Consider the following 14,476-nt stretch of genomic DNA (forward strand, 5'->3'; position numbering starts at 1 on the left):
GAAAACCATTTGGCAGCTTTTTATAAAATTAAACATGTACTTGTTATAAAGGCAGCAACCCCATGCCTAGGCATTTATGCAGGAGGAAGACTAATGTACATCCATATGAAGAACTGCAAGCACATATTTATAGCCTCTTTACTTGTAATTGCCAAAAGCCAGAAAACAAAGTATAGAACATCCACACAACAGAATTAATCAGCAGGAACATGTAACTACCTACTAAAACATGTGACAACACAGATGACTCTCAAAAATAATATACTAAGTGAAGTCAAGTCAGACACAAAGGGTCACCCCATACTACCTGTTTCTATAATATGGTTTTCTGGAAAAGAAACATCCAAAGATATAAAGACAGAAAGCAGATCTGTGGTTGCCAGTAAAATGAGTTAAGGAGAGGACTGACTACAAAGGCACAGAAGAAAAAAAAAAACTACAGGAGGCAACATGGTAATAAACATTGTTGTAAGTACTATTTTATCTGCATTAGCTCTGTTTTTGGTGCTGGTACCAACAGAAGCAATAAAAAACATGCATTCATCACTTTCTGTGTTCCTACAATGTTCTATACCTTTACAAGCATTAACTTACTTAAACCATATGAGGTAAGCACTATTACGACTTCTGTTTTACAGTTGATGAAATAGATATGGGGGAGGTTTATACAATCCCTAGTGATAGAGCCGGAATTCAAAGAGGAAAAAGATTCAAGAAAAACAGAACAGAGAAACAAACTAATATTTGAAACTATAATCATAGACAACTTTCCAGAAATAAAAAATGTCAGTCAACATGTTCGAAGAGGTCACTATTACCAGAAGGGTCAACTTGGGGACATACCTAGGAAATTTATTAGACTTCGATCTATAGGGAAAAAACTCACTATTACTTCAGAAAAAAAGCTCACATTTCTTATGAAACACATTAAATTAGGTTCTTGACAGTAACAAGCAAATAAAATGATGGTAGTACAACAACGTCAAGAATTCAAATAAAGAACAAATGACCTAGACCTTTTTATCTAGCCGAACTCTCAAGTATGAGGCTACAGAAAGATTTAAACATGCAAGAACTTGAGGAGTATTGTACTCATGTGCCTTTCTTGAGGGGTCTATTAGAGAAACACCTTCATCCAACTAAGAAATGTGTATAAAAATAGATAAATAACAATATATAAAATACTACATACTAACATAAAATATAAAAATGTTACATACTTAAATAACATGTATCACATGTTAATCAACAGAAGCCATGTATGAAAAACCCACAGCAAATGTATTCAGTGGTGGAAGATGGAAGTTCTTCCTCAACAGTCAGGAACAAGGCAAGGACGCCCACTTTCACTACCTCTGTTCAACACAGTACTTGAAGTTCTAGCCAGAGCCAACTGAGTAAGAATAAAAGGCATCCAAATTGGAAAGGAAGCAGCAAAATCACCACTGCTTGCAGGTACGATATCATACGTAGAAAGGCCTAGATTCCACACACAAAAAAACTTTTAGAGCCAGTAAATGAATTCAGCAAAATAGCAAGATACAAAGACAACACAGTTGCATTTCTATACACTAATAATGAACAATCCAGAAAGGAAATTACCAAAAAAAATGCAATTATAATAGCATCAAAAATAAAACACTGACAACTTACAAGTTAATGAAGTAAAAGACTTGTACAATGAAAATTATAAAATACTGCTGACAATAAAGAAAATATGAATAAATGGAAACATCCTATGGTCACTGATGGACTGGGAGATGACAATACTATCCAAACTGATCTACAGTCACATTTTGCAATCCAATATCAAAATCCAATTTTTTTTTTTTTGCAGAAGTAAAAACCCCATCCTAAAATTCATATGGAACCTCAAGGGACCCCTGATACCCTAAAGAATCCCCCAAAAGAACAAGAAAGCTGGAAAATAAAAACTTTCCAATTTTAAAACTTACTACAAAGCTGCAATAATCAAAACAGTGCGGTGGTGGCATGAAAACATACATATAGACCAATGGAACCAAATAAAGAACCCAGAAATAAACCTTTGCATATATGGTCAAATGATTCTCAACAAGGTTGCCAAGTCCTTTCAATGGAGAAAGGACAGTCTCTTCAACAAATGGTGCTGGGGAAACTGGACATTAATGTGCAAAATAGTAAGTTGGAGTCTTACCTAACAGCACATACAAAAACTCAAATAGACCTAAATGGAAGACCTAAAACTATAAAACACTTAGAAGAAAACACAGGGCAAAAGTTTCATGACAGTAGATATGGCATAGCAACAAAAGAAAAAGCAGACAAATTTGACTTGATGAAAAAACTTAAAATTTTGTGAATTAAAAGACAATATCAACAGAGTAAAAAAGGCAATCCATAGAACAGGAGAAAACATCTGCAAATCATATATCTCATAAAGGATTAATATTGACAATATACTGAGAACTCCTAAAACGCATCAACAAAAAACCCAAACAATCCAATTCAAAACTTAGCAAGGAAGGGAGGGTACAGCTCAAGTGGAAGACTGCCCGCTTGCCATGCACGAGGTCCTGGGTTCAATCCCCAGTACCTCTCCTAAAAATAAATAATAAACCTAATTACCTCCCTCCTGGCCCAAAAGAAAAAAAAATTAAGCTTTAAAAAAAAAAAAAGGAGCAAGGGACTTGAGTAAACATTTCTCCAAAGATATACAAATGGCCAATAACTACAAAAAAAGATGCCTAACATCACTGATCATTCATGAAATGAAAATCAAAACTATAATCAGATACCATCTTAAATATATTAAGACAGCTTACTACCCAAAACAAACAAGTGCTGGTGTGGATGTGAAGAAATCAGAACCCTGTGTACTGTTCATGGGAATGTAAAACAGTACAGCTGCTACAGAAAACTGTATGGTGGTTCCTCAAAAAATTAAAAATAGAATTACCTTATGATCTGCCAATTTCATTTCTGGGTATGTACTCAAAAGAACTGAAAGCAAGGTCTTGAAGAATGTCCACACAAAAACTTGTACACAGTGTTGTTTGCATCATTATTCATAACAATCAACACATGAAAATAACTCAGTGTCCGTACATAAAAGGTGACATTTTTTATGTAGGTTTTATTTACCAGAATAGGTAAGTCTTCAAACAGAAATTAAGCTAAGTAGGAAGGGAGGAATTGGGAGGTACAAAGTTTCTTTGGGGGATGATGAAATGTTCTGTGAGTAAACAGAAGATAATAAAACCCACTGAATTGTTCACTTCAAAATGGTTAAAATAGTGAATTTATGTTACATGAATTTTGTCTCAATACATTCAAGTTAATTTTTTTAAACACTGAATGGTAATTAACATGCCAGTTAAGGCACTCCTACTCATAATATGTAAAAAGAAAATAAAGAATACAAAACTACATACACAATATCATTTCTGTGTTTCACAAAAAACTTCTAAAAATATGACAAAATGCAAATGGTAGTAATACCAGGGTAATGGTTTATTTACATTAGTTTTCTGTTTCTAAATTTCCAACATATAGAATACATTATTTTTAAATTTATTACAAAATGTTTCAAACATACAGAAGAATAGAAAATAAAAGCCATCTAGACTCCCAAATGCAAATATAATACCATATTTACTTTGGATGATTTTACTAAAAAATTTCTTTTTGACATAGTTGAACCTCCCTTCATACCTGTTTCCTCAATATCACTCACCTATACTCTGGAATAACCGCTATTATGAAGTTGGTATATATGATGGATACATGCCGTATTTTTATACTTTCATCATAGATAGGTATAAACAAACAATACACACGGGTTGTAATATTTAAAATTACCATATGTAATTTTACTATATGTAAAATTACTTCAACTTTTATTTTTCCACTTGGCATTATATTGTCAAGATCTATCCATCCATCCATATATATTGTCAAGATATATATTTAACATATAATTTAAATATTATTGAGGGGGAGGGTATAGCTCAGTGGCAGAGTGCCTGCTTAGCATGCACGAGGTCCTGGGTTCAATCCCCAGCACCTCCATCAAAGTAAATAGAGAAATAAATAAACCTAATTACCTCCCCCGTATTTAAAAAAAAAAAAAAGAATAATTTAAAAGATATATTGTGTGTTAGTTAAATGATCTCAAAGATGTTCCAAATCATAAGGTTTTTTCCTCAGCTGTTTGAAAACACTTTTGGGTAAATACAGCAGCATTAGCGGTGCCCTACTGTTTGTCAGCACCTTCATCTCCACGGCTGCTGTTCTTTCTTCTCTCTCAAACTCAAGATCAAGCAACTGTCTATAGGGACTGACTACAACAATTCTTCTCTGGAATTCCTTGACGAAGCATAAACATCCACAAGCTAAGGAGCTTTAAAAGATGTAAAATAATTAAAACATTACTGCAATTCAATTAGCTACCTAAAAATACAGGTAACATGTAAAACAGTGTTCATACATAAAAATTTTGGGCAATTTCCAACATTGAAATAGTATGAGCATAGGCTAAAACAATAAACAAACAAATATATGCAAAGTTTAACTTGAAGACAGTACTAAATAGTACCCTTTTCCCTGTAATAAAACTTCAACTAAGTTTAAATAACCTGGCAATAGAATTCTGGTTTCTGGTTCCACATGTAAGGCACCACTCAGTCTAATAAGCAAAAAGCTGAAGAGACTTGAAAAAGCAGCAACTCTTCCTGGATCTACAAGTGAGGGAATGACACAGGACAATTGCTGCCCTCAACAACGGAGTGACGCGTGCGCAGGAGTCAGTGGTGCAGACAGCTGGGGGCAGGGAGGTGGATAGCAGAACCTGAAGGAATGGCTGGACACTCAGCATGGACACCTAAAAGCTCCAGGATGGGCTGGTCCTGTGGAGGCACCCACAACTATGTTTTATTTGCCTCCAGGATCTTGACCAGATTCTCACAGTAAATACAGGGGGGAAAAAATCCCTTTGTTGCTTCTGGCACAGGGAGGGAACAGGAACCATTCTGAAAATGCCAAAGCATCCTGTTCTCAACGAGGCCCACCCTCAGGAGGAACTATCTACCAGAGCCTAGGCTGCGGGGCTGGGGTGTTAGCAGAGCCCAGGTGACCTGAGGAAGGGAAGTACACAACTCCAGGCAGCTCTAGCCAGCCTCTCCTACCAAAACAGGGAGGGAAAAAAAGAAACACTTGTAAAGTTCACAGTCCAATGTCCTAAAAGGCTCAGACCTAATCACAGGACTATACCTTACCTCCATATTACTAGCAATTACTATCGCTTTTATTTACAGCAATTAATTTTACCTAGTGTATCATGTCTAGCTATGAAGAAAATACTGCGAGGGATACCAAAAGGTGGGGATGCTGAAATGATCAGACCAGGAATTTAAAACTAGGATTAATATGCTAGAGGTTCCAATGGAAAAAGAAGACAGCATGCAAGACAAACGGGCAATGTAAGCAGAGGACTGAAAATCTTACGAAAGCCTCTGATGTGCTGATTAATACTGGCCATGGCTGAGGAAGCATCTCTGAATTACAGGCTGTATCAACAGAAATCTCCAAAAGCAAAGAGAGCAAAGACTGGAAAACATACAATAGAATATCCAAGGACTGTGGAACAACAAAAAAATTGTGACTTACACACAATGGAAATACTAGGAGAGAAGAGAAAGAAACAGAATATTCAAAACAATAATGACTGACAATTCCCCAAATAAAGTCAAACACCACACCAAACTATAGATGCAGAAAGCTCAAACACTAAGCAATAAACACCAAAATAGCCAACTATACCTAGGCATATCTTTTTCAAACTACAGAAAATCAAAGATAAAGAAAAATCCTGAAAGAAGCCAGAGGAGAAGACAGCTTGCCTGTAGAAGGATCAGGGTAAGAATTACAGGACTTCTACTCAGAATCATGCAAGCAGGAGGAGAACAGAGTGAAATATTTAAAGTATTGAGAGAAACAAAACCCCACTAATCTAGAATTTTGTGCTCTGTGAAATTATCCTTCAAAATTAAAGGAGAAATGAAGACATTCTCAAACAAAAACCGAGGGAGTTTGACAGTAGATTTGCCTTGTACTAAGTGCTAAAAGTTCTTTAGCAAAAAGGAAAATAACATAGATCAGAATCTTAGATCTACATAAAGGAAGACCATCGAAGACAGAATAAGTAAAGGTAAATTTAAAACTTTTAGTTTTCTTATTCTTAATTGATCTAACAGGTAAGTCTGTTGAAAATAATAAAACCAACAATGTATTCTGTTACATATGCTTCTATATAAGTGAAATGAAAGAAGTAGTGACACAAGGGATAAGAGGGAAGAATTAGGATTATTTTGTTACTAGAAGGTCCTCACACTATCCTTGAAGTGGTACAGAAATTGTGGGTTTGGTTCCAGATCACTACAATGAAGAGAGTATTACAGTAAAGGAAGTCACACGAGTTTGTTTCCCAGAGTACCTAAAAGCTACGTGTACACTGAACTGTAGTGTATTAAGAGTACATTATGTCTGAAAAAACAACATACTATATCACTAAAAAATGCTAACCATTATCTGAGCCTTTAGGGAGTTGTTATCTTTTTGCAATAGTAACATCAAAGATCATTGATCACAGATCACCACAGCAAATACAATCATTTACAAGTCTGAAATACTGTGATAAATACCAAATGTGACAAAGACATGAAGTGAGCAGATACTACTGGATAAACGGCGCTGATAGACTTGCTTGATGCAGGGAAGCCACAAACCTTTAATTTGTAGAAGTGCAGTTATCTGTGAAGTGCAATACAACGAGGTATGCCTATATAGTATTCTTTGAATGGGGACTTGGGTTAGCTATAAACATACACTGCAAACTATGGCAATGACTAAAAATAGTTTTTTAAAAAAAGCATAATAACTGATACGCCAGAAAAGGCAAGAAGACAATTACATAAAATGCTCAATTAGAACCACAGAAGGCAGAAAGAGAGTAAAGAACAAAAATAAAATAAAGAATTAGGGTGCCAAATAGAAAATAGTAACACACATGATAAATATTAATCCAGCTAATAATCAATAATCACTTTGATCATCAATGGTCTAAATGCACCAATTAAAATACAAATTTTCAGGGTGGATCAAAAACCACGACCCTACTATATGTTGTCTACAAGAAACCCACTTGACATATGAAGATACAAACAGACTGAAACAGATGGCAAAAAAGATATATCATGCTAACACTAATCAAAAAAATGCAAGAGTAGCAATATTAATTTCAGACAGAGCCAACTTCAAAGCAAGGAACATTTTCAGAGATAAAGAAGGGCACTGAATTAATTCTCAAAGACATAACAATCCTTAAATTATATGTGCCTAAGAGAGAGCGTCAAACTACATGAGGACATAACTGACGGAACTGCAAGGGTAAATGCATGAATCCACTATCGTAACTGGAGACTTAAAAACCCCTCTCTCAGAAATGGATGGATCCAGCACGTAGAAAATCAGTAAGGACATAGTTGAACTCAACAACACCATCAATCAACTGGATACTGAATGTAACAGACATCTAAAGATGACTTCATTCGAGTAACAGCAGAATACATATTCTTCTTAAGCCTACAGGGAACATTCACCAAGATAAGCCACACTTGGGCCTTAAACACATCTTAACAAATTAAAACAATAAAAATCATATAATGTGTACTCTTAGCCCACAATGGAATTCAAATAAATATCAATTATAGAAAAATAACTAGAAAATCTCAAAATCTCAAAAAATATGGGGGGTATACATTTAAGTAAATACATGGGTCAAATAAAAAAACCTCAAGAGAAATTTTACAATACTGTTAACTTGAAAAATGAAAACACAACTTATCACAATGAGTGGGATGCCCAGAAAGCAGTGCTCACAGGGAAATTTACAGCAATGAATACGTATAATAGAAAAAGACAGATTTAAAACAATGAAGTTTCCACTTTAGGAAAATAGAAAAAGAAGGGCAATTTAAATGCAAAGGGAGCAGGAGAAAAGAAGTAAGAATTAGGGCAGAAATCAATGAAAGTAAAAACAGGAAATTTATACAGAAAAATCAATGAAACCAAAAACTGGTTCTTTGAAAGCTCAATAAAAATCGTTAAGCCTCTAGCCAAGGCTAACCAAGAAAAAAAGACACAAATACTAACACTGGAAATGAAAGAAGGAAATCACTACAGATGTCATGGACATTTATTAAAAGGATAATAAAGGAGTGCAATGAAAAACTCTATCCACAAATTTGATAACCTAAATGAAATGGACCAATTCCTTGAAAGATAAAATATAAAATATGCCAACATTCAAACAAGAAGAAACAGACAATCTGAATAAGGCCTCTATCTACTAAAGAAATAGAATCAATCAATAATTAATAATCTTCCAAAACAGAAAGCACCAGACCAAGCTGGATTCACTGATGAATTCCACCAAACAGTAAAAAAGAAAAAAAAAAAAAGCAATTCTCTACAATCTCTTTCAGAAAACAGGAGCAGAGGCAGTACTTCCTAACTCATTCTACAAGGCCAGCACTGTCCTAATACCAAAACCAAAGACATCACAAGAGAACTACAGACCACCATCTCTCTAACACAGATGCAAAAATCCTCAATAAGATATCAGGAAATCAAATCCAGCAAAGTGTTGTAATTATATATCACATGACCAAATGAGATTTATCCCAAGTAAGAAACATTGGTCCAACTTTTGAAAATTAATTAATGTAATTAATCACATCCAAAGGTCAAAGGAAAAAGATCATGTAACTACATTTGACCCTTGAACCAGGCAGGGGTTGGGGCACCCCCCCATCAAAAGTCTACATGTAACTTAACAGTAGGCCCTGCATAATGTGCAGTTCTACACCTGTAGATTCGACAAGCCTTGGATCCTATGGACCGTAGTATGTATTTACTGAAAAACATCCATGTGTAAGTGGACCCGCACAGTTCAAACTCATGTTGTTCAAGGGTTAACTGTGTACCAATAAATACAGAAAAAGCATTTGACAAAATCCAACATGCATTCATGATAAAATGCCTCAGCAAACTATATAGGGTGGAACTTTCTCAACTTGATATATATTACCTACCAAAAAAATCTATAGCTAACATCACATTTAATAGTGAGAAACTCAAAGCTTTCCCACTAAGAGAAGAAATAAGGCAAGGATGTCTCCTCTCATCACTCCTTTTCAACATCGTATTGAAAGTACTAATATAGTAAGTCAAGAAAAGGAAATAGAAGGTACAAAAATTGGGAAGGAAGAAATAACCTGGCAACAGCAAAATAATGCAAGATTCATAAGCAGAATTCAAAATCCTAAGCCACTGAACCACATTTCAATTTTCCTAAGTATTTCTGACTCATCTTCCACTCCAAAAAAGAAACAAAATCAATACTTTATTTTCTGACAGCCTCCTTATTGGAGCTATGACTTATGCATTATGAACAGTAACTGATTTCTCTGTATGCAACTATAACTGATAAAAGACGAATGCTGTACAACAGCATTTCAGCAGAAAGTTCATTTGTATTAACGACCGCAAAACGTTAAGTGTTACTTACCCACAGGTAATATGTGAACTGAAGTGCAAAAATAGCAATGCCTTCGTTATCAAAGGATCCAGCTACTGACCGAGAAATGTAGCCTGGTACAATAGCAATAAAACAAGCAGCTAAAAGTCCCGCTCCTTGGTTCCAAAGTTCTCTGGTAAGCAGGAAAGTGGATATAGATGTAAGGCCGCTGAAAGTGGGTGCAAGGAACACACACACATCTCTTATGTGAACTGTTATGTTCAATGTATTTAAAATCCAATGGATAAGGCCGGCTGTTATCATCAGCCCTGGGTAAACCTAAGAAGAAAAAACGGAAAATTTAATTACATATAAAATGAAGTAGCTGAAAAAACGAACATAATTCTTTTCTTTATTATTACATATTGTTTATAGTAAGTTTGAGAATAAGCTCTCAAAACAGTTTGCCTTTTTCGCACACTACAAAGTTAAATGTTCTTTTGGATTGGATACAAATATAAAGCTCTTACGTGTAGAGATACATATTTAAGTAAATGAAGAAAGATGAGAATGAATGACTGATTAAAAGTGAAGAGGTTCAACAATGGAAAGCTAGGTAACTTTCTTACTGATCCCACTACCTTTTCACTATAAAATACGGTCCTAATCTAACATATTCCTAAATTTGGGGTTTTAACATGCTCCAGTTTTGCCCCTACTTGTGTTTAAGGGATTGAGGAAAAGGACAGAAGATAAAAAAAAGTTATGTGCAATATTATCCAAGTGCTATTTATAAATGATTCTTCCCTCCTTTCCAAGCCAAGGTTTGGAAAGTGAACAAACAACTCTAGCTGGGAGAAGAAGCACTTGTTAGCTGGTAAATTCAAACATTTTGAGATTCCTGGAAGGTTAAATGTTTTTATACTTCTTAAAATATTTAGGGTGGAAAGGAAGTAATAAACTAGAATAGGCCAGCGTTCCTCACCCTCCCTCTAAGAGAGCAACATGAAACATTAAGAGGATTCAGAGAACAATACACAGGACATTAGCCGTAGCCATTAATGCTCAGTCAGTGATTAAAACGTGTATTTACATTTCCATCCTTATCTAAATCCTAGAAGATTCTGTTCTTTCTCCATCACTGAAACCACAAAGCATGTTATAAATTTCCTTTCCTAGCCACACTACTTAAAACTGCAAACTACCCGTGCTCCTTAACCCGCCCCCTTGCTTCTTCTCCATAGCACTTAACACCATTTCACATTCTATTTATTTTACTCACTTACTTATTGTCTATTAACTAAACACCCTCACAAGATATAAGCTCCAGAACAGTAAGAAACATTTCCCCATATCCAGAGAAGGACAACTGGCACAGAATGGATCTCAGTATCTGCTGAATTCATGGAAGGAGAGCTGGATAAAGAAGGGGGAAAAAAGCGTGGCAATCATCATCATTTTTAAACATTAAAATTTTATTCTATTTCATATACAGGTCCCACTGTATGACTGTTAGCAATATTCAAAGAAAATGGAAATGAATTTGAAAATATCTCTAAATATGGCAGACTGAACTGGCATACAAAATACAGACAAAATACATAGGATTATAGGATGAAAGGACCAAAAAACCTTAAACAAACAAATAAACAAAACCACCCAGTAACAAAAGGCCTATTTAAAGTCAAAAGGAAGGAAGTCCTCCAGGTTCCAAACACAAAGAAGACATTCAAACTAGGTACTGATACCATGGGAGTGCAAAAACAGAAAACAACAAAAACAAAACACTCGAGGCCTGATACACCCCCCCCTCCTTAGGTACTTAAGGTTGGGGGGGTGAGTGGCTATCATTTAACACAGGGGTCAAAGAAAAGGCCTAACTCCTGGCACAAAGCCAGGCCCTGTTTATGAAATTAGACTAGACAAATTCTACCCATCCATCAAGGGAAGCAGTAAGGAACCTTCACCTTACTTTCAAAGCTTTGAATTGAAACAAAACAAGAAATAAACTCATTCATCACATGGGTGAATATGGGTTCCACATTTATATCAACTTCAGGTATAAAAAACCTCAAGCTGAGAAATAACCTCTAAAAAGTGTCCTAGAAGCAATGAAACCTCTAAGGGATCCAGCAAAGGCAAATGAGAAAGATTATTCTAAGGATGGTCCCAGATACCAGGACACCGGAGTCTCAGAAAACAAACTTTCACTGATTATGAATTCAAGATAAAAAGTTGTAAACACACCAGGAAACATACTATACTATCAAAAATTAACACAATTCGGCATCTATGACAGTATTCACACCACAAACAGTGTAGATAAACCCATCTCCCACATCTCTCACCATTCAATACCATTCTAATCCACCCTGGAGACCATCATGACTATTCTCCTGGTATCTTTATCTATTTACACTGAAGATAAGAGGATGCCCCAGATTATAAACACAACATCCTACTACCATGGAAAACATTCCTTCCAAACATAAAGGGAACATTTATAAAATTTGGCTGTATCTTGGGCCACAAATCAAGTCTCAATAAAGTTCAAAGGATTAAAATCACAGAATTTATTTTCTAATCACAATATATTTGAAGTATAAAGCAAAAAAAGATAACCAGGAAAATCTCTTATGTTTAAAAGTTAAACATAATCCTAAGTGACCCACGAATCAGGGGAAACTAAAATACATTTTCACTTGAATGATAATGAAAATATTCTATATCAAAACTTATGAAATATAGCTAAAACAAAGATTATTTGGAAAACTATAGCTTCAAAAGTGAATAGTAACAAAGAAAAGTTGAAAATTATTGAACAACTATCAGGAAGTCAGATAAAAACATCAAAAAAAACTCAAGAAAGGAGGAGGAAATAAACTGAAATTAACACAACAAAAGACCATTATTTAATAGAGATAATCAACAAAGTCAAAGTTTCTTTGGGTTAAGAAATCTAAAATTGATAAATCTCTGCCAAAATTGATCAAGAAAAAAATACTAAACATATTTCCCCAATAGGTATCTCGTCTTTCACTTTCTCTTCAATATTCTTCTTACATCCCAAATCCTGAAAACATCTTCCCTTATGTCATCTTCCGGACATTATAATCCCCCATGAACTGTGATCAACATTCAATTACCTGGAGTAATTTAAAACAGATTTGGGACCTGGAAAATTAGAATTACCTGACTCTTCTACATTTCTATTTCCTTCCCCCAGTTTTTTTTTTCTATAAAGTTACTATAGAACAAAACAGAAACACAAATAACCTGAACTTAATACTGTGACAAGAGATCCTCCTCCTAGCCTCCTTGACAGAAGTAGCGGCTAGTATGAGATAAGCCAAAAACAGGTGGAGGGGTGAGAAGAAGAGTGTCAAGAAAAGAGGTGTAGAAAACTAAATACTAGATAATCAGGCACAGAAAAATGTATTCGGTAACTATACAAAGCTTTCAAGAATCGCCATTACCTTAGTGATTAATGATTTACTCAAATAACTGAAAGATTTTAAGGTTAACATAAGTAGTTGCAAATATACTTACAGTACCACCTACTATTCTTCCTAGTGGATACCATGCTCTTTCATCAAACCAATTTAAAAATTCATAGAACCCATGGGACGCAAGATGATGTGTTGATCTATAGTTAAACCTAGAGAAAACAGGAAAAAGAAGAAATGTTATAAAGCTTTGCTTACTAGGAAGAAATAGCTATATCTTTCTAATATTATAAATACAAATGTCTTTACATTAACTCTATGGCTATGTAAATACATCTTTTATAATAATTTTCCTCAACTCTGAGTAACAGATTATTTTCCAAGAAGTAAGCTTATACCTCTAATATAATTAAAAACAAAAACATGCCCCACAAAACACAAGTCTACAAAACTCAAATTAATAATAATAATAATATCTGGAGAATGTCATTCTAAGTGAAGTAAGCCAGAAAGAGAAAGAAAAATACCATATAAGATCACTCATATGTGTAATCTAAAAAAAAAAAAAATAATAATAATAAATTAGTAATGCTCAAATTAACATCTGGCCATTGCTTGGGGCACAGGTGGCAATGATAAATACACAATATAATGTCTCTAAAGTACTCAGAGGCTATTGAATTAATGCCAACCCTTCTCAAACTTTTCCAAAAAATTAAAGAAACAATTCCAAAATCATTTACAAGGCCAGCATTACCTTGATACTCAAGTCAAACAAGGACACAACAAGAAAAGAAAATCACAGACCAGTGTCCCTGATGAACAAAGATGCAAAAATCCTCAAGAAAATACTAGCAAATCTAATTCAACAGCACATTAAAAGGATCATACACCATAATTAACTGAAATTTATCCATGGGAGTCAAGGATGGTTCAAAATACAAAAATTAATAAATTTGGTACATCATTAACAGAATGAAGGATAAAAATCATATGATCATCTCAACAGAAGCAGAAAAGGCATTTGACAAAATTCAACATCCTGTCATAACAAAAACTAAAAAATTAGGTACAGGAGAAATGTACCTCAACATGGTAAAAGCCATATATGACAAGCCCACAGCTAGCATCATACTCAGTGGTGGAAAGTTGAAAGCTTTTTGTCTAAGATTAGAAGCAAAACAAGGATGCCCACTCTCACCCTTCTATTCAAAACAATACTGAGGTCCTAGCCTGAGCAATTAGACAAGAAATAAAAGGCATCCAAATAGGGAAGGAAGAATTAAAACTGTTTGCAGATGACATGATCTTATATACAGTAAACTCCAGACTTCACTAATGCAGTTGAAGGATACAAAAATCAACATTACAAAGTCAGTTGCATTTCTATACACTAACTATGAACTATCTGAAAGAGAAATTAAGAAAGTAATCCAATTTACAACAGTATCAAAATCAATAAAATATTTAGGAA

At 34.6% G+C, this 14,476-nt stretch overlaps 1 protein-coding gene across 1 annotated transcript in view; it reads right to left on the bottom strand.

The window, feature by feature from the left end:
- STT3B (STT3 oligosaccharyltransferase complex catalytic subunit B) overlaps positions 1-14,476 on the bottom strand; it is an 82,792-nt gene that overhangs the window by 30,982 nt on the left and 37,334 nt on the right. The window contains exons 2-3 of the mRNA XM_074345357.1: positions 13,106-13,214; positions 9,608-9,895 (exon numbers count right to left, since the gene is read on the bottom strand). Of these exons, the coding sequence (XP_074201458.1) occupies positions 9,608-9,895; positions 13,106-13,214 (397 nt within the window). The remainder of the gene's footprint in view (positions 1-9,607; positions 9,896-13,105; positions 13,215-14,476) is intronic.

Source organism: Camelus bactrianus, chromosome 17 (assembly GCF_048773025.1).
Source record: "Camelus bactrianus isolate YW-2024 breed Bactrian camel chromosome 17, ASM4877302v1, whole genome shotgun sequence".
In the NCBI taxonomy this organism is placed as follows: domain Eukaryota; kingdom Metazoa; phylum Chordata; class Mammalia; order Artiodactyla; family Camelidae; genus Camelus; species Camelus bactrianus.